At 35.4% G+C, this 18,562-nt stretch overlaps 2 protein-coding genes across 3 annotated transcripts; both read right to left on the bottom strand.

Moving 5' to 3' along the window:
• Positions 1-3,714: 3,714 nt before the first annotated feature.
• Positions 3,715-11,108, bottom strand: LOC145132225 (uncharacterized). Of its 2 annotated transcripts, none has more exons than XM_079066932.1 (10): positions 10,657-11,108; positions 9,551-9,628; positions 7,455-7,776; positions 6,267-6,493; positions 6,083-6,185; positions 5,185-5,285; positions 4,930-5,104; positions 4,443-4,613; positions 4,243-4,343; positions 3,715-4,083 (listed from the first exon to the last, which is right to left on the bottom strand). In XM_079066932.1, the coding sequence occupies exons 1-10, from the start codon at positions 10,915-10,917 to the stop codon at positions 4,024-4,026; spliced, it is 1,599 nt and encodes a 532-aa protein (XP_078923058.1). In that variant the 5' UTR covers positions 10,918-11,108; the 3' UTR covers positions 3,715-4,023. The 2 variants fall into 2 exon arrangements, with proteins under 2 accessions (XP_078923058.1, XP_078923059.1); XM_079066933.1 differs by having other exon boundaries at positions 7,617-7,776.
• A 3,879-nt stretch (positions 11,109-14,987) lies between these two features.
• LOC145131655 (uncharacterized) lies at positions 14,988-16,817 on the bottom strand. The gene is made up of 4 exons (XM_079066314.1): positions 16,532-16,817; positions 15,603-16,423; positions 15,299-15,406; positions 14,988-15,236 (listed from the first exon to the last, which is right to left on the bottom strand). The coding sequence occupies exons 1-4, from the start codon at positions 16,815-16,817 to the stop codon at positions 14,988-14,990; spliced, it is 1,464 nt and encodes a 487-aa protein (XP_078922440.1).
• Positions 16,818-18,562: the final 1,745 nt, after the last annotated feature.

The raw sequence follows: 18,562 nt of genomic DNA, 5'->3' as shown, positions 1-18,562 counted from the left end.
TGCAATTCCCTTAAGTTAATTACTGTTGTTGTACGTTTACTATATGTTTCTGGTTTGTTGAATGTATTATCTTCGAGTATTAGTTATTATTCTACTAGTAATGATGCACTAATATAATCATAATATTACCCATCATCTTTAAAATAAACACACCATTTCAAAGTACACAAATTAATGTCCTCTAAAACAAAACATAATTAATTATAAATACAACATCAATCATTCAAATCAAACGTTGAACAATAGTCTTCTCTCTGCGTCCCACTCGTCCAACGCGTATCTTGTGTCCCGTGCGTCTCTAACGTCTCCTGAGTCTCTTCTGTCCCTTTCCCTTTCCCTTTTGTGTTACTACCTGATGTCGCACTACTTTTTGTAGCCTTTTTTTTTTGTTTCTTTGGGACCAATGCCGGACAACTCGCTGCATTATGTGTTGTATTATCACATCTACTACACCTTCTTACTATAGGCTTCTCACCTTGTGACGGGATACGATTTCTGTTTCTCGGTCTACCAGCTTGACGTGTATCCATTATCGGGGGTTTAACAACCATCATCTCAGCAGGAATCTCCCAATCACACGGTTCTGGAAGGGGGTAAACCGGCTCCTCATACGTACTTCGGTACGTTTCCATTTTGTAAGCATCTATAGCCAGATGTCCGAAGTTAGCTTTTTTCAAGTGCTTCAAGACCATTATGACATGACCACAAGGCAACCCAATTCCTTCCCAATATTTGCATGTACAAGTCTCTTGCCTCAGATCAACTATGCCACCATGTTTGAAATCATGCACTTGATATATTGCATCTGAAACACCAGAAACGGACCATCCTGTTGTACGCTCTTCATTTTTACTAACTACTTTTTCAGCCCACTCGGTTAGCACTGTTGAACGTTTCCCTGTAAAGAAGATATATATAATTAACTTATTATTCGACCTAATTAAAGTCCAAATTAAATTCATACCTCCTTCGATGCGATGCTTGTTACACCATTCCTATGAAAGACGACGGAAGAACTCAAGAAGGGGTATTATAGGCATCTTCATTGCATCTACAGATAAAGCATTCATGGATTCTACACTGTTCGAGGTCATGTAATCGTACCGTTTCGACAACGAATATGCTCTAGTCCATTTAGCACGGGAAATTTCACTTAGATACGCTGCTACTTGCGGCCTAGTAGAACTAAATCTATACCACAATTCTTCAAAAAACATTTCTTTTGTAAGCTTTCTCAAGCCTCCAAAACAACACTTTTGTTTTATCATTTTTCCCAAACCTGTGTACTATGTTTCCTAGTAGATGAAAAGCACACAAGCCATGATGAGCATGTGGGAAAACATTTTCAATACTAACCCGAGTTGCATCGGCCCTATAAGTTACAAAAGTCAATTCTTGACAATCACCAACACATTCATACACCTTTTCAAGAAACCATGTCCAAGTAAGACCACTCTTTTTTTTGCATATTCCGTGCGCAAGGGGCAGTATCTGGTTGTTCTCATCCATAGCTACTGCATGCAATATGGTTCCCTTAAAATCACCCTTCAAATGGGCACCATCCATAATTATAACTTTACGACAAAAACGTTTGAACGCTCGTATCTGCAATATATTAAAATGGAACACATAAACACTCTATAATTTTTTTAAAAATTTTATATATTAAATAACAACAAGTTTTTTGTATTTACCGTGCTCCCAATGGCATAAAAACAACACTCGAAACAATCTTCAGAATCTGTTTGAATATAGGCCACTGTACCGGGATTATGCCTCTTCAAATTGTGAAAATAAATAGGAAGTTTGGAAAAACATTCTTCAGAGGATCCCAACAACAGTTCTATAGCATATTGTTTTGCACGCCAAGCTTGTTTGTAATCTACATTGATTTCCAGCAAAGCATTCAAATCCCTTGATATTTCATTAGGCCTCCAAACCTTGGAACGAGTTTTTCCCATAATCTCATGCAATATAATACCCATGACTTTTTTATTAGCATGCTTATGATTAGGGTGTATCTGTAATGACGAACATGTGTGCACGCTGTTGAAAGTCCTGATTTCAAATTCATCAATGGGATCAAGGCGTTTTGCATATAAACGCCAACTACAGTTCTCAATTTCACAATATACCTCATAACGATTTTTGTTAAAATGTTTGGTCTTAAACTGAAACTTTTCTCTGGTTGCTTTAAGACTCAAAGCAAATATTAGTTGTTGTTTGTTATCATATGTTTGACGAACAAACATATCATCATTTGGACCTAAACTGTGAAATGGTCCGGGTTCAACAATAGGATCAGGACAATAAGGTATGGGAGGCATACCATAAAATATGTTTGAAGTTTTTTTCCCGTGTGTGAACTCATCTTCTGACCATCCTTCATTTGACTCTTCACCGTCTGACAAAGTTTTGTCAGTCAGTCTTCCAAACTCATATAAATTTTTTTCTTCAACCGTATTCACTATCACAGTTTCTTCTTATGGACACTCTTCAACATTATCAGATACAACGTTTTCAACATTGTATGGTACAATCTTGTCAACCGCTTCTGTCTATTCGACCAATCCCTGAAACACCTCTAAATACAAATGCACAATCTCCTTCGTTTCAGAAATTACATTTATGTGTTGATGAACATCTGCTTCGTCTAAAATATTCATAACATACCCATGAAGCGGGTGTTGAAATGACAATGATATATTACTATTGAACACATTAGCCTTAATTTTGACCAAATCAAACAATATTCGACGAACAAAATTTGGCGGAAGCAGTAAACCTAAGTTGTTAAACTTTGGTCTAACGTAGGTGTTAATCTCATTACTTATCTGCCAAAAACCCCAGTACATAAAATAACAAAACTCATATTTTTTTTGAAGATGAAATGAAAAAGAACTGATCTATTGTATAGATAATCGACCAAATGGAGCTAAAAAATGAAAAAGAACACTTTGTATCAAAAAAACCCTCTAAAATGCGTTGCAACCACCCATTCCGCGGAGACATTAATCTCTCCGCGGAGCTCCTCGTTACCTTCTTCGCGGAGGAATTTATGAAGGCCAAACAACTCACTCCGCGAAGGTGTTAATGTATCCGCAGAGGGCCTACGCGGAACAATCTTTTAAACATTAAAAAATCAGACTTTTGGGTGGTCCGCGGAGATGACGTCATTCCGCAGAGGTCCACGGAGGGTACTCCGCGGAATGTATGTCTATAGCCGGAAAAACCTATTTTTATGACTAAATTTTGAAATTGACCCCCATTTTTTTTGTCTATTTGCGGTATTTTCCCTTTCTTGTTCCATTAGTAACTTTATTGTGTATCTTATCATTTTTTTTCAGTAGTTCTACACTGTCACATATTCTTCATGTGGTCTGACATGTCATTGCATGTATCTTATTTTCTTTTTTTTTCTCATTCATCCTACACTATCACATTTTCCTACACTATAACATTTACCATGTTTCCATCCTTTTTCCTGAATTCTATTAAAACCCAACTATCCCGCAACTATTTATGCACAATAATAGAACAAAATGGTCCAAAAGCAGCTATATGACCATTCGTCTTTAAAAAAAAATCACAAAATGACAAAAAAAAAAGGCTAGTAGAACATGCTTTTTTAACCTATCAAATTTAGTCATCGATTTAGATGAGGCCTTTATTAACCATCAATGGTATCAGTTTCATTTCAATGCATGTCAAACATAGTATAAACCTTCTGTTGAAGTGTAGAAAGTTCAATAGCATCCTATGAAGCTTTTATATTTTTCACACCTTCTATGGAGTAGAGTTCATATACATAAAGAAAAAAATCACATAAGTTGTCCCATGAATGTTTATAGCTTGTCTCAACGTTTACCTTTCTATTTGGGGGTGTAGTATAAGAGAATACAACACTATATCTATAACTCAGGGATGCCACTCATTCCCCAAGATTTCACTTTGGTTGCTTTTGCTTTTGCTTTTGCATTTAGCTAAAAATATGTATATAATATACACCATTGACAGTAAAAATTATATCGAGTCATGATCAGCCAAAAACTCGATTATGCTCGGAAATAACTGTTGTGGTGCCTACAAATTAACATTAGTAAAAATGTCACTAATCTGTACACAACAACTTTTTGTCACTTCCCATATGATATAGTAGAAATTAATGTTAATTTTTTCTTTCAATTTCTTAAAAAATGAGTGGTGAAAGAAACAAGAGAATAAAGAAGATAAATTACATACCAAACGGCCTCCAACAATATCATAGTGAGCATAGTGTGGTCCATCTGGCTCACCAAAAACTTTGTATGTGGCTAGATGTTTAGGAACTAGTTTGATTGTTTCTGCATTCATAAATTATAAATTTATAATAAACCAATCTCAATGAAAGTAAGTTGTTATTTCTTGCATTGAATACGAAACAGAAATGCAATGTTACCTACCATGTACAGCTTCGGGTGGACAAATGACATCAAGATCACCAGCAATTGCTAAAACAGGAACATCAATTTTATTAAGATGATCTTTGTAGAAGAAAGTTCCACTTCTGTCACGTAATCCACCTTCCTGAAAGGCTGTTGTTAGCTGCAATAGTAGCTTCGCAGGCACCGTGCCTAATAAAAAAAAATCAATTTACATATTCTTATTTTTGACAAAATTACATAAATGGTCCCTGTGGTTTTACCAAAGGTCACAAACTCAGTCCTTGCTAATTTTTTTTTGACGGACATGGTCCCTGTGGTTTCCAAAACTTGTGTGAATCGTCCTTTTTGCTAATACCGTTAGTATGAGGGTAATTTGGTCTTTTCAGGTAGCAGGGACTGAGAGTGAACCACAGGGACCATTTATGTAATTTTGTGTTTTGTCAAAAAATAATAATAGTGGAATGCTAAAAACTGAAAGTAAAATGGTGTAATAGGAAAGACATACAGAAATTGTTCATAACAAACTTCTCCATGAGGTCTGGATGCATCATGTCTTGTGCAGAAATGAGGCGACTTAACCATGACATGACATAAGGAGGACGAGAAGCAAGAGGATAAGCTGCTGCAAGCAATGCACCTAATGGAACAGCACGCACATTCAATACCTGAGCTGGATCTGCCTGCATTAACAAAAAATAACTAAATCATCAATTCACCAAAAAAATGTAGAGCTAAATATGTTTGTATGTTTAGTATTTACCAGAGGTGTGAGTAGTTTTAGTGATGAATTTGATGTGGTGTAATCAAGTGAAGCCCCCAAAGTAACAATGGCAGCCAATTTGGAGTCTTTTCCTTCGTAAACTTGTAAAAAACATGATATTTTTAGTACAACTTCAGATGCCCAAATGCGGAAAAAATGATTTTTTATTAAATTTTTTTGCATGATCCTCAAACTAAAACATTTCATATTATAATGGGCAACATACTTCCATTTAATTATGTAGTATAGCATCCTACTTTCATTTCTTTCTATTAGACCATTTCTTTTTTCTTATTAAAACATTGTACTTTAAAAAACCTACTTAGTTATAGCATTGTACTCTCAATTTATTATTAGAAATTATACTTTAAAAAATGGAATAATGACATAAAAACCATTAAGTGTGCAAGTTTTGGTCGGTTTTACCCTTTAGCGGATTTCAGGTTCATTAAAACCAGATGTTTGAACTTTTTTTTTTTTCAATTTTACCCTCTGATTTATTAAAGCTCTTACGTTTGGTAGAAATGTTCAGTTTTACCCTTTGTTCTGGTTCATTAAAGCCCTTAAGTTTGGCAGAAATTTTCAATTTTACCAGATAAATTTGCAAAAAGGGTAAAATTGAAAAAAAAAAAAATTGCAAATTTGAGGCATTAATACGACTTTGGATAAAACCGACAAAAACTTGCAAACTTAAGGGTTTTTATGGCATTTGCCCTAAAAAAATCTACATGATTATAGTAGTGAAAATTGGTTTGTATTTGGATGAAATTGCTATGAATGAATGGGTAAATTTTTTTCAAAGTACATTGCTGTAATAGGAAGAAACGAAAGTAGAATGCTATAGTAAACAAATCATGGAAGTACATTGCTATTTCATGAATTTAGCCTTTTTGGATACCATTTCTTGAGAGCATGGCATACAGCAAGATACCACCCATGGAATGGCCAATTGCAAGCAACTTGTCATCTTTCGGGTTGCATTGTCTTCGTATGTATTCCATCTGATTTAACAAATATAAATTATATTAGATGAGAAGATATAACTGTTTCATAACATAAAAAAAAATGATTTATGACATCACCGCAGCAGGCACGTCCTCTTCAAGGTAGTGGTCAAAGTCCCAGTTATACTTGCCAAGGATGTCAATTTGTGTTTGGAGGTTTTCAATTGTGGAAGAAAAGCGATCTAGTAAATCTGTAAATGGAGGAGACACTGAGCGTTGACCTTCTTCGATAATATCACCAAGCCTTTGACTTAAATCTCTTATTTGGGTTGCAAGAGTGGAATTTTGTAGAGCTTCTGGAGAACCTGAAATTTAAAAAAAAAAAAAAAAAAAATGGTGTAAGTTTAATGAAGATAGTAAGGGGGAGTTTGGTTTGCAGAATGTTTTTGGAATATGAGGGAATTGTAATCTTCCACACATTTGGTTGGCAGGAAATAGAATGGAATTCAATAAATAAACTAAATAATTTTTTTAACTTTTACCCATAATTAACTTGTTTAGTATTACTATTATTATTAGAGAATGTACATTTATTGGTCCCTGGGTATAGCTGATTTTTTGCAATTTGGTCCTTGTTTTTGTTTCTTGTAACGTTTTTGGTCCATGTTCCAAGTAAAATGACTATTTTTGGTCATGAGTACAGCGATTTTTGCAATTTTGGTCCTGGATATTGTCATTTTACCAAGAACAGGGACCAAAAACCTTAAATAATGACCAAAATTGCAAGAGAAAACGTTTTGAGACCAAAATTAAAAAATCAGCTATACTCGAGAACCAATTATGTAATTTACTCTTTTATTTATTTAAATATCAACATAAGAGTAAATTACAAAAAATGGTCCCTGTGCTTTCTGGTTTTTCCCCTGTGTATAGTCCAAAACTGAAACCTTTTTCAGTTTTGGTCCTTAAAATAAGTAGCAAAACTGAAAAATGATTCAACTTTGGACTAAACCCGGTAAAAATAAGAAAGCACAGGGACCATTTTTGCAATTAATCCAAATATAACGAGGGTAATTTGGTCTTTAATAAAAAAAAGGAAGCACGGAATTGAATTCCTTCCACCAAGTCCTAGGAATGTGTGAAATCCATGAAACATGGAATTTAAAGGAATTATAAGAAATTGAATTCCGTCCATTTGGCAACCAAACAGTAACAAGGTGTGATCGAATGGAATTACAAATTCCAATTCCATCAGAATCCGCGAACCAAACATGCCCTAAGAGATTCAGATTCACTGAAGAACCATAATAAAGAATCCTGATTGACCTTCCTTTATTAGTGTTGATAATCTCTCAGAAAACCGCTTAAAAGTTTCTGTGAATGTCATCAACAACTGTGACTGATCATCGGATTCAGCCATCTCTTTCTTTTCTACAGAGGAATCAGAATTGAGGTTTGGTTGATTTTGGGAAGAAACAGAAACCACACCGTTTTCTTGTGTTTTGGGAGTTGATTCCATTCGTTCAGAAGGAAGGCTGATTGGCTGTTTGACTTCTTTGGATGCCACCTCTGAACTCAATCCAGCTCCTCGGAATTCAAGAATCCAGGTGTCGTATCCTTGGCTTGACATGTGGCGTGCAAATGAAGACTGCAAAAGTTTGAAACTGTCAACAGAAATAGAAACTAAAGAATGATGGAATCAGAGAAGGAATGGAATTGTTCATTCCATTCCACTGAAGAAATTTTGTTAATGTTCATTCCTTAGCCAGATGGTGTTTTGTACATTCCATCATGGAATGAAAATTTGGGATATAACCCTTTTATTTATGTATGCTTTAATGACACAGATAATTTATAGGAATTATCATTATTTTATTTAAATTCAAAATTTTATTTTCTTCAAATAACTGAAGCTATTATTTTTATAAGGGTTAATTACATAAGACCCTATTTATTGGTTTTATCGGATTAATCCTCGACTTCATTTTTTATTTTTTCTAAAAAACTCCTTAGGTTTTTCACATTTTTCGATTTGCCCCTTACATTTTTCCATTTTTTCAGATTAAACCTCAACTTTATTTTTTTTTTCTAAGAAAACCCTTACATCTTTGTATATAACCAGAAGATTACCGGTAAACCTGCTAAAAGGGCCAAACCAAAAAAATGGAAAAATGTAAGGACTTTTTACAAAAATAAAAATAAATTCGAGGTTTAATCCGGAAAAATCCAATATATAGGTAGGGTCTTTTATGTAATTAACCCTTTTTATTATAGCTTATCCGGTTTTAATGAGCTTTTATGCATTTAATTTTTTATTTGGGCGTAATGACAGAAAAGTCCTTAAGTTTGGCAGAAATGTTCGGATTTACCCTTTTGCGTATTTCTCGTTCATTAAAGCCGTAAGTTTGCAACCTTTTTTTTTCTTTCCAATTTTACCCTTTTTGCAGGTTTACCCGGTAAAACCGAACATTTTTGCCAAACTTAAGGGCTTTAATGAACCAGAAATACACAAAAGGGTAAAACTGGAAGAAAAAAAAAGTTGCAAACTTCTGGCTTTAATGAACCAGAAATACGGAAAAGGTAAAAAGGAATATTTCTGCCAAACTTAAGGGATTTTATGGTATTAGGCCTTTTTTATTTTTGTATAAAAAAAGTATTAATCATAATTAAAATAGTATAGAATAGTGTTTAATTATACTTTGTACTTACATATAATACATAAATTCATTCCATTCATACAGGCCAACCAAACATAATCATGGAATGTAACAACTCATGCCATTCAATAACAAGCAAAAAGTGTGTCAAAGTTGAAATTGTATCCTTTCCTTCCCATAAACATCGGTATAAATAATTTACCATAATGACTAATCTACCCTTTATGTATTTGGTAGTCTTTTTAATGATATTCTGTTAAGAGAGACACGAGACCAAATTGGTAAGAGATTTTTGGATTGAAGGACAAAAACTACAAGGTTATGCAATTGTCGAGGGATCATTATGTAATTCACTTCTCTTTTTCTAATAATTCCAAACAGCCAATGCAAAACTATTAGTTCAGGGATGAAAAGTGAGTTGTAAGAATAGTCCAGGGACCATTTATGTAATTCACTACAAGTATAAATTTGGCAAACCAAATGCGATCGTTAAGAAGCATTACAAAGATGCACAAAACCTTTGGTGCCTTATTTATAATTTCAAATATAATTATAAAATAAGATATATTGATAACTGAATATAATAGTTTGGATACAAACTTTAAATTGAAACATTAGTGAATAACAAGTCTTTGTGTGTGTTCATTTAAAATAATATTCAGTCCCCAACAATGACACTTAAAACTTATTAAATAATTTAAGTGATGATTATGTAAAGAATGATGAAGCACAATCATAATTCATAAAATATAAATTTAAACTCACCCCAGGAGCAAGATCATATCCAATTGCATTTGTTCCAACACCACTCAAAAGCAGTAATGGATGATTTCTTGAAGGTGTCTACAAGCATGCATAATCAAAGTAAATACATAAACATCTACAACAACAATCCTTTACTCTCAAACAAATACAGGTAGATCAAAAAAATATCCATAAAAAGTTATAGTATCATATAAACCACAGAATTTGAACTTGATCAATGAATTAATTGTATCCACTTCTTTTAATTCACATCAATATCTGTTTTAAGATCTTTCTTTTGTAGAGGCGAAATCACCTAGTCTGAGAAATTCATGACATAAAAAGATCAATTTACACAACCAAAGATATTTGTTTCCATATTACAACTGATTTGATATAGAATCAGATTCAAAAGTACTTTGCATTTTGTGGACAGATTAAAGAATATGGTGGATCAATGATCATGTACTCATGTGTACCCACATATAATCACATGAAATAAACAAATGAATATGGTATCTGTGCATTTCAACAACTTGTCTTAATCCATGAAAGTTGTTAGGATCATATGATATTTCATAAATGCTAAAGTAGTGCATTAATTGAAGGAGCTCTTTCTTCAGAAGAAAGCCAAACATAAAGAAATAAAACATAAGACAGAGAAAATATTCTCCAACTGTTAACCCATAGTTGGTATTTGTATCGTGATGGGTCAATTAGGTCATGCTATGACGTATGCTGTGAGGTTTCTTCCTGAAGGTAAGCCGCAAGTGTCGTTAGAACTGAATCACCAACAAGTGTCATCAGAGTTGTTAGAACTAGAGGTATGTTTAATAGGCGATCTTTAATTTCAATCGAATCAGATCGTAGCTTTGAGTTTTGATTAAAAACTGATGCAGGCACGCTAGTTATATGGATTGATTGGACAACTGCTTTATTCTGAGGTTGGGCATGGCGTTTTACACTCAAGAATCCAATGACATACATTTGCTATAGAGGACATAGTGTCTGTACAGAATGACATATCAAAGTGACCTCCCTTCCGATTGATAGCGTGTTACATACATTAATTTGAGCAACGATTGATATAAGAATTTCGAAGAAGAAGATGAAAGGAGAACACACACCTTAGGAGGAGGCTTGTAACGCCAGAGAGCGAGTCGCCAGTCGGAGTTATGAATTGAAACGTAATGAAGTTCATCAGCAGTACAGATCGGAGGCTTGTCAGATATTCTCTCAACGGCCGCCGCATGGAGCGGTCTCAGCCGGGGGGGCGTACGGACGGAAACGGGTCTGGGGAAGGGCGATTCGTAGCGACTGGGGTTCAAATAGCAAAAGGTAGCAGCAATTTGAATTGCAGATCGAAGATCAGATTGGAGGAAAAACATTTTCGAAGTTGGTATGAATTTACTATATCAATTCGTTTCTATCGCATGTGATGTTGTCTCCTTTTTTTGGCACAAAATCCTTCGACGTTTTGAAAGCCAACCTTCCATGGCCATTGCAGCTTCATCTGTTGCCGGGATATATCAGGATAATACATATAAAATCAGGACCTGTAAAATGTTAAAAAATGGTAATAAGTTTGAAAAACAATTCGGCACAAAATCAAATTTATTAGGTGGTTGTGATGTGATGCTAAACTTCAATTGTTTTGTATAGAGAGCAGCAGGGTGCGATTTGGTGCGAGTTTTGGACAAAATCAAAAAGTATATATTGTTTTGGGTTATCGACATAGAAGCACAATGAATTTTCCGTTTGGTTTTAAAAGGTCCTTCAATTAATTTTCGTACCTCTGACCCACTAAAGTGACAAATTACCTGCCAAATTAAGGTTTTCTCCATTTTTTTCCCGGTTACCTGGTTGGTCAACGGAAGTCAAATGTGACGTGGTCTGTGATATCCAGCTGGTGTCCAGTCAGCCTACTATATTACCTTCGTAAGGAGTCAATAGAACAACATTCACTATTTCCTTACCCTCCGACGAACACCAACCCTTTCGACCATGTCTTCCTCCTACGAATCGTATAACACCCTCGCCATTTACCGGATTGAAGTGAATCCTTCGTGTTTGTGTCGTGATCAGCCTGCGTCAGAGAAGCTTGGAAACCTAACAACCCAGGTCGTCGCTTCTACAATTGCACAAAATCAATGGTAAGCCTTCGTTACAATCGATAAGTTTTAAACCTAAAGTTTTGATTTTTGTATTGCAAACCCCCTATTTTGATCGACAAAAAACCCCATTTACGATGAGAAAACCCTAAATTTTGAACAGTGAAACCCTTAATCTGTTGTGTGGCCTTTTTTTTGTAGATATCCAACGACAGTTGCAACTTCTTCCGGTGGCTTGACCCAGTATTACCAAAACACTACAAGGATACGTTATGGAACATGAAACTTAGGATCAATGACCTTTTGGTTAGGAATGGTCAAGTTGTTGAGCTGCAGAAGAAGGTGGAGAAGCACAAGCTGCTTAGGAAAGTTGAGAAGGAACTTGTTGAAGCTATGTGACATCCCCAATTTCACGGCTAGAAAAGACCGATTTGTTTATGCTTTGTTTTTAAAAATCAGACTAATCTTTTAAAGAAAACGGTTGCGGAATTTGTTCCCAAACAAGATATGATAAAACTTTATCAAAACATTTCTCAAAGAGAATGTACTTTTCATTAAATAATAAAATCTCGGGATGTCATATTCCGATACATACCAAAAGCATAAACAGTATAAAATAGACCTTACAACAGTTATTTATAACTACTGATCTATAATCCAAAATCTCTCGTCAAGTCCACCAACTTATACTCTTGTGCCATTACCTGTAATGCAAAGAAAACTGAGTGGGTCAGGCTTGGGAGCCTGGTGAGCATGTAGGGTTTTCAACCCACAGTAATATAATTATTATATTTAATCATCAAACAAACAATCCAATTACCCATCCCCATTATCTTCTTTGTTTCTTAAGGTCTTACCCTAAGAATCCACTATCCTTCATTCATTCGTTCCTAAGGATTGACCTAAGGAATTGACATAAAGTCCATTGCTGCCCGAGGTTCATCTACACAGTACTAAATCCATAGCTACCATGGTTCATCTACACAATACTAAATCCATAGCTACCAAGGTTCGTCTACACAGTACTAATTCCATAGCTACCATTGTTCATCTACACAGTACTAATTCCATAGCTACCATTGTATTTATATAAGGCACTAAATCCATAGCTGCCAGGGTTTTTAGAGTACACCGGTGAACATCAAGTCCACAACACCTACAAGTTGCGAGCTTGCTAGTGTTCCACTGGACTGTCTAGAATAGTCAGTGGTTGTCATCCCTACTCTGCTGAATGACGGGGGTCATCGTTTGGGTAAAGGTTTCACTCATTTTTCACCTGTCACCCTCATCTCACGACCTATATCATCTTTCGTCTCATCCTCAAACTCATCTTTCCTTACACACCAACTATTTCATCTACCCATGTTCTACCCAACATATTTGTAGATATAAATTACATATATAGTTTAAATCATTTAAAAACCTGTATAAAACATTCATTCAACAACCATCTCAAGTAAACAAACAACGTATAAACACATAGCACATATTTCATAGCAAATACTTCATATCTATGCGGTAGAAGAAAGTAACTACACACTCACTTGATTAGACGATGCTCAGACAGTACTACGGCTCTTTGAGTAGTAATTCTCCGGTGAAACCGGGATATCTTCACACACCGGGCTTCTCGCAAGCAGAGCTTCGGCTCGGAAACTCTTTTCTTCTCGAGACCTTCGGGCTTCGGGACTTGCTTCGGGTCTCGGGATGAAACTGGGGCTTCGGGGCGTTAAAATAGAGCTTAGAGAGAGTATCGAGAGTGGGAGAGATGAGAAGGAGCAACCAAAATCGGCTGACCCTCGATTTCTATTTATAGGGTGAATTTTCTGAGTTCACCTCGTGAGTTTTTAATATTCACCTCGTGAACTGGCTCACCTCGTGAGTTTCTAATATTCACCTCGTGAGCTCGATACGTCATTGCGTTCGTCATGGCCACTTGCCCTGGAAGACGTCCATCATCTGTTCACCTCGTGAGTCACTAATGCTCACCTCGTGAACTGACTCACCTCGTGAGCCACATATGCTCACCTCGTGAGCTCTGACACAGCCTTGGGGTTCACGCCCCGAACTTCAGAAATTCATAACTTTCGCATACGAGCTCCGTTTTCGACGTTCTTTATATCTACGCGTAGGTGAGATTATGCTCTACAACTCTCGTTTAGACTCCGTTGGATAATTTTGACTTTATTTTTATTATATTATTTTTAGTAGGCCGGGACAGGAAAACTCCGTTATAAATTCATAACTCCTTCGAAAAATCATAACTTCCTCATACGAAGTCAGATTTGGGTGTTCTTTTCACGCACGCTCTCGGTTTAACGTATTCTACGACTTTTGTTTAGATCGCTAAGGCCAAATATCGCTCTAACGTAAATTCACTATTTACGTCGCATTGTGTCGTGCCGGTTCTGTCGCGAAACTTCGACATGTCATAACTTCTTCGTTATAACTCGGATTTCGGCGTTCTTTATATTTTCGGAAACCTTGAGACATATACTACAGCTTGGTTAAGATTAATCCTTCTAAATAATCTTCCATCAAAAAGTCATTTTTGATGCTTATCGTCTCTAAATTGACTAGCCCTGATCTACGGGCGTTACAAGCTAGGATCCAAGAACTACTCATTGAGATTGAAAGGTTTAAGAAGATGTTAAAAAAGGTTGTTTTGATTGCTCTGGTCTGCTTGTTGTTTGTGGTCATGTACTTTAAGTTGTAGTTGTTGATGTAAGATGTTGAGTCATGGTGTATAGGTGATGGTCTTTTGGGTGATTAGATATGGGGATGTTCTTTTGGGATGGTCTTTTGGATGGTCTTTTGGGTGATTAGATAGCTGGAAATCAAGTTAAAGCTCTTGTAAGTGATGCATGGTGTATAGTGTTGTTTGATGGTGTAATGGTGGTATTCCTTTTGACAATTTAGTATAGGCAATGTACTTTAGCCCCATTACGAATGGTCATGTAACACCTTTTGTATGGACTAATTTTATAATAGAAAACATGGATTCTATTCTATTTTAACTGCTCTTTATGGTTTCCTTGATAGTATACTGCATGAATTGTTATAGTGCATGAATTTTTATATAATATCATGCATGAGTTGTTATATGGTCCACAAACAAATTCCAATAAATAGCATGGTCCACATAACAATTCCAGGAGGGACAAGAAACAAGGGACCACATCTTATGCATAAAAATGACACAAAGGACACTGGATCCCACAATATAATATATTAATAACCAAAGTGAGTGTCATACATTACATAACAATTCCGACATAGAAGCAAACATCCTAACATGTTTTTAATACATAATAAAAGAAACATCCCATGCAGTTCCCATGCAAAAACTACATTAAGTTGACAGGTTTTTCTGAAGTGCTACCCTCTCCATCCTTTCCTATAACTTGGGTTGCCAATTTTTTCTTGATGATCCTTTCACTTTTTTTCCTCCTCTTAAGCTGGGGAATTACAACATTACCCCTCTGCCTTGTCACTTGTGTAGTCCCACTTTCCCTAGTACCTTGTGTATCCCCACATTCCATTCTTGTCCTACTTCCACTTGCCTCTTCTGCAGTCCTTTTCTTCACATTTTCACCCTATTAAATGAAACATAATTAATAACAAATAAAAAAATTAATAAGTAAGAGTTTGTATATACCTTTGTTGTCTTAGTCTTCTTAACCCTACTTGCATGTGTATCCCCACCATCCATTCCTGTCCTACTACCACTTGCCACTTTTACAGTCATTTTCTTCACATTTTCACCCTTTTAAATGAAACATAGTTAATAACAAATAAAAAATTAATAAATAAGAATTTTTATTTACCTTTGGTGCCTTAGTCTTGTTAACCCTAGTTGGTAACTTGTTTGGTCTTGATCTATCAACATTTGGACATGTCTTCTTATTATGTCATTCCACTTTGCACAAACTACATGATATCTTCTTACCCTTCTTAGAAACTCTCTGCTTTCCACCCTTCTCACTGACATCTCTAACTCTTTTAGTTTTTGTCCTACCAGGCAACCTTCTATTCTTGGGGGGTAGAGGTGGAATGTAATTAGTTTCAGGCCACATCTTGCTTCCATTCATTGGACAAATTTTGTACTGGTAGGTCTTCATATACATTTCTCTACAAAAATAAGGATCCACATATTTCTCAACATCTTTATTGAGGTAGCTAATTGCAACCACATAATGAACACACCCATAACCATTAAGTTGCCACATCATGCATGAACATGTCCTCTTCTCTAAGTCAACATCATATGCCTCACTTCTTGACCTAGTCTCAAACTGGTTGAGTCCACTTGGAAATACCTCCCAAAACCTTTGATTAATATTTAACTCATTCAACCTCAGCCTTATTTCAGGTGAAACATCACTTGACCATCCATTAACTTTTGCAGTGAACAACTTGTTCATCGTATACATTCTCAATTCTTCAAGCATTATGATGATAGGTTTCTTCCTGGCTTCAACTATGAATGCATTGAAACTTTCACATCCTCCATTCTCAATACTAGAACAGCATCTACCTACTTGATAGTAAGCTCTTGACCATGTTCTAGGGTCCTTCTCTATCAAGTAGTTACCTGCCTCTGGACTCATAAGCTCGATATCCTTCATTATTTCCTTGAAAGATTGTCCTGTTGTTGCATTACATGCAGACCAAAACTTGTTAACAAAATGTGCCCCTGGAAACCTTTTACTGAAGTTGGCCACAATGTGCCTTGCACATTGCCTATGCTCAGCTTGTGGTAACAATTCCTTTCCATAAGACCCTATACCAACATACAAGTAGTTAGAAATGAATTGGGTAATATACTTTGTGAAAGAGAAATATAAAAATGTTTTGCTTACTTTATGTTGGTCTGACATAAGAGTTAAACCTTCTCCCATACCAATATTGAGATCATCACTTAACAATGACAGAAACCATTCCCAGTTTTCCTTGTTTTCAACACATACCACTGCCCAGGCAATTGGGTATATTTGGTCCCTAGCATCTCTCCCCACAACACAAAGCAACTCACCAGTAACATACCCTTTCAAGAAGCAACCATCAATTCCAATCACCTTCATGCACCCTTCTAACCACCCCTTCTTTACACCATCAAAACAAACATAAAACTTACTAAAGTGATTAGTTCCATCTGGCATTGTAAGAACATCCATGTTGACTGTTGAACCAGGGTTGGATCTTCTAATTTCCTCTCCATAAGACTAGAGCTTAGCATAATGCTCAATAAGGGTACCTTCTAGGGTTGTTCACTATTTGGATAAAACCGAACAGTCCAATTAGATAATTTTGATTGAACTATTTGGTTCGGATATTCGGATTTTTGGATTGGTTTTCAACAAAACCGGATTATTATTTTGGATTTCGGATTGGTTTTGGTTTATAAAATAAGAACCGAATAGTCCAAAAAAACCGAATAAACATTTATTATTTATTTATTTTTGATATATATATATATATATATATATATATATATATATAATTATTTATTAATTTGTAATTTATTCTTTAAAATAGGTTCAAAACGTTTCACCCGATAAAAAAATATTAATATGCATTTTCTCTCAAAAGTTTTCTATCTATAAAATATTTAACTATAACATACCTTCTTAGTAGTTGTTTATAAATTTCAAATCACAACTAAATAATTTGTTTTCACTTCTTATGTAAAATTGGGTAATATTATAATTATATTTCGTTTTAAAATGTTTCGGTTTTTGAAAACCGAATTATAAAAACCGATCCAACCGAATTGTAATTGGATCGGATTGGATTTAAATTTAGTTTGGATTATTCGGATCCATGTTTTGAAAACCGAAATCAATTTGGATTCACTTGATCGGATCGGTTCAAACCGATCCATCCAAACGAACACCCCTAGTACCTTCAATAATATTCATAGCATACTGTTTGGCCCTTCTGCATTGGCTAATACTGACTTCAATACCAAATTTCTTGATGACCTCCAATCGTAGTTGCCTAATTGTCAGTTTCTGTCTATGCAAAATCTCCTTGGTGTAGTGGCTACCAATCCATCTGTAATTGACAATTGAACCCAATTTGTAGTTCCTAGCACATTGATGCTCACTTTTTAAAGATTTGAATTGAAAACTGTGTTCTGTACTCATCCAACTTGCCTATAGCCTGAAAGTACAAGCACCTTTACAACACAATACTAGAAGCCTCTTACTGTCATTATTTTCGAACCATAGTTGATATCCATTTTTAACAGCATAATTACATAACATGCTCTTAAGTTGTTTTGGATCCTCAAATCTCATGCCTAAAATTGGTTCTTGCTTCTTCTAGTGTACATGAGGATTAAAAATAGGATGTTCCTCACGTACATCATTGTCCAATTCCTCACTGTTATCTATCTCTTCAATCTTTTTCTCTTCTCCACCTTCCAGGTATAACTTGTTAACAAAATCATCGTCCTTAGTCTTGTTTAGCAGGGTACAGTATTCCCCATTTATTTCATCTTCCAAACCAGCATCAAACATATAGGCTGGTTCAGGATCGGGGATTCCTTGTGCAGTTTCTTTGTCATCCCCCTTGATCACTGAACCACTTTCATCACTTTCTTCATCGAACCAGTCCTCAAATCCTTCCCCAATATGATCTAAATATAGGTCTATTGGCCTTTCAGGTGATTGACAAGCAACATCGATAAACACTTGATAATCCATTTCGTTAGTTATTACCCTAAGACCATTTGCCATAGTGAGATCACGTATTAAGTAATAAAGTTTCTCAAAAGGTTCTCGAACAAATCTTTCTAGAAATTCACAACACCCATTTAAATCCATTCCAGAGAAATCATGATCAGTAAACATAAACGTTATACCTCCAGTATATCTATGTGGGTGTCTTGTAAAAACACCGTTATAGTGTAAACGCA

Source organism: Lactuca virosa, chromosome 8, assembly GCF_052849685.1.
Source record: "Lactuca virosa cultivar CGN04683 chromosome 8, Lactuca_virosa_CGN04683_v6, whole genome shotgun sequence".
Taxonomy (NCBI): Eukaryota; Viridiplantae; Streptophyta; class Magnoliopsida; order Asterales; family Asteraceae; genus Lactuca; species Lactuca virosa.
Note: the sequence above shows the minus strand (reverse complement) of the source record. Positions and strands in the feature narration are given on the sequence as shown.

Coding starts and splice junctions, on each gene's coding strand:
- LOC145132225 (XM_079066932.1), bottom strand. CDS start 10,917: ATGTTTTTCCTCCAATCTGATCTTCGATCTGCAATTCAAATTGCTGCT. Junction 6,494..7,454: donor ATCAACACTAATAAAGGAAG/GTCAATCAGGAT, acceptor TTTAAATTTCAG/GTTCTCCAGAAGCTCTACAA. Junction 5,286..6,082: donor TGCCATGCTCTCAAGAAATG/GTATCCAAAAAG, acceptor GTTTTTTACAAG/TTTACGAAGGAAAAGACTCC.
- LOC145131655 (XM_079066314.1), bottom strand. CDS start 16,817: ATGGATGTTCTTACAATGCCAGATGGAACTAATCACTTTAGTAAGTTT. Junction 15,407..15,602: donor AGAAGGGTGGAAAGCAGAGA/GTTTCTAAGAAG, acceptor TTCATTTAAAAG/GGTGAAAATGTGAAGAAAAT. Junction 15,237..15,298: donor AGAAGACTAAGACAACAAAG/GTATATACAAAC, acceptor TTCATTTAATAG/GGTGAAAATGTGAAGAAAAG.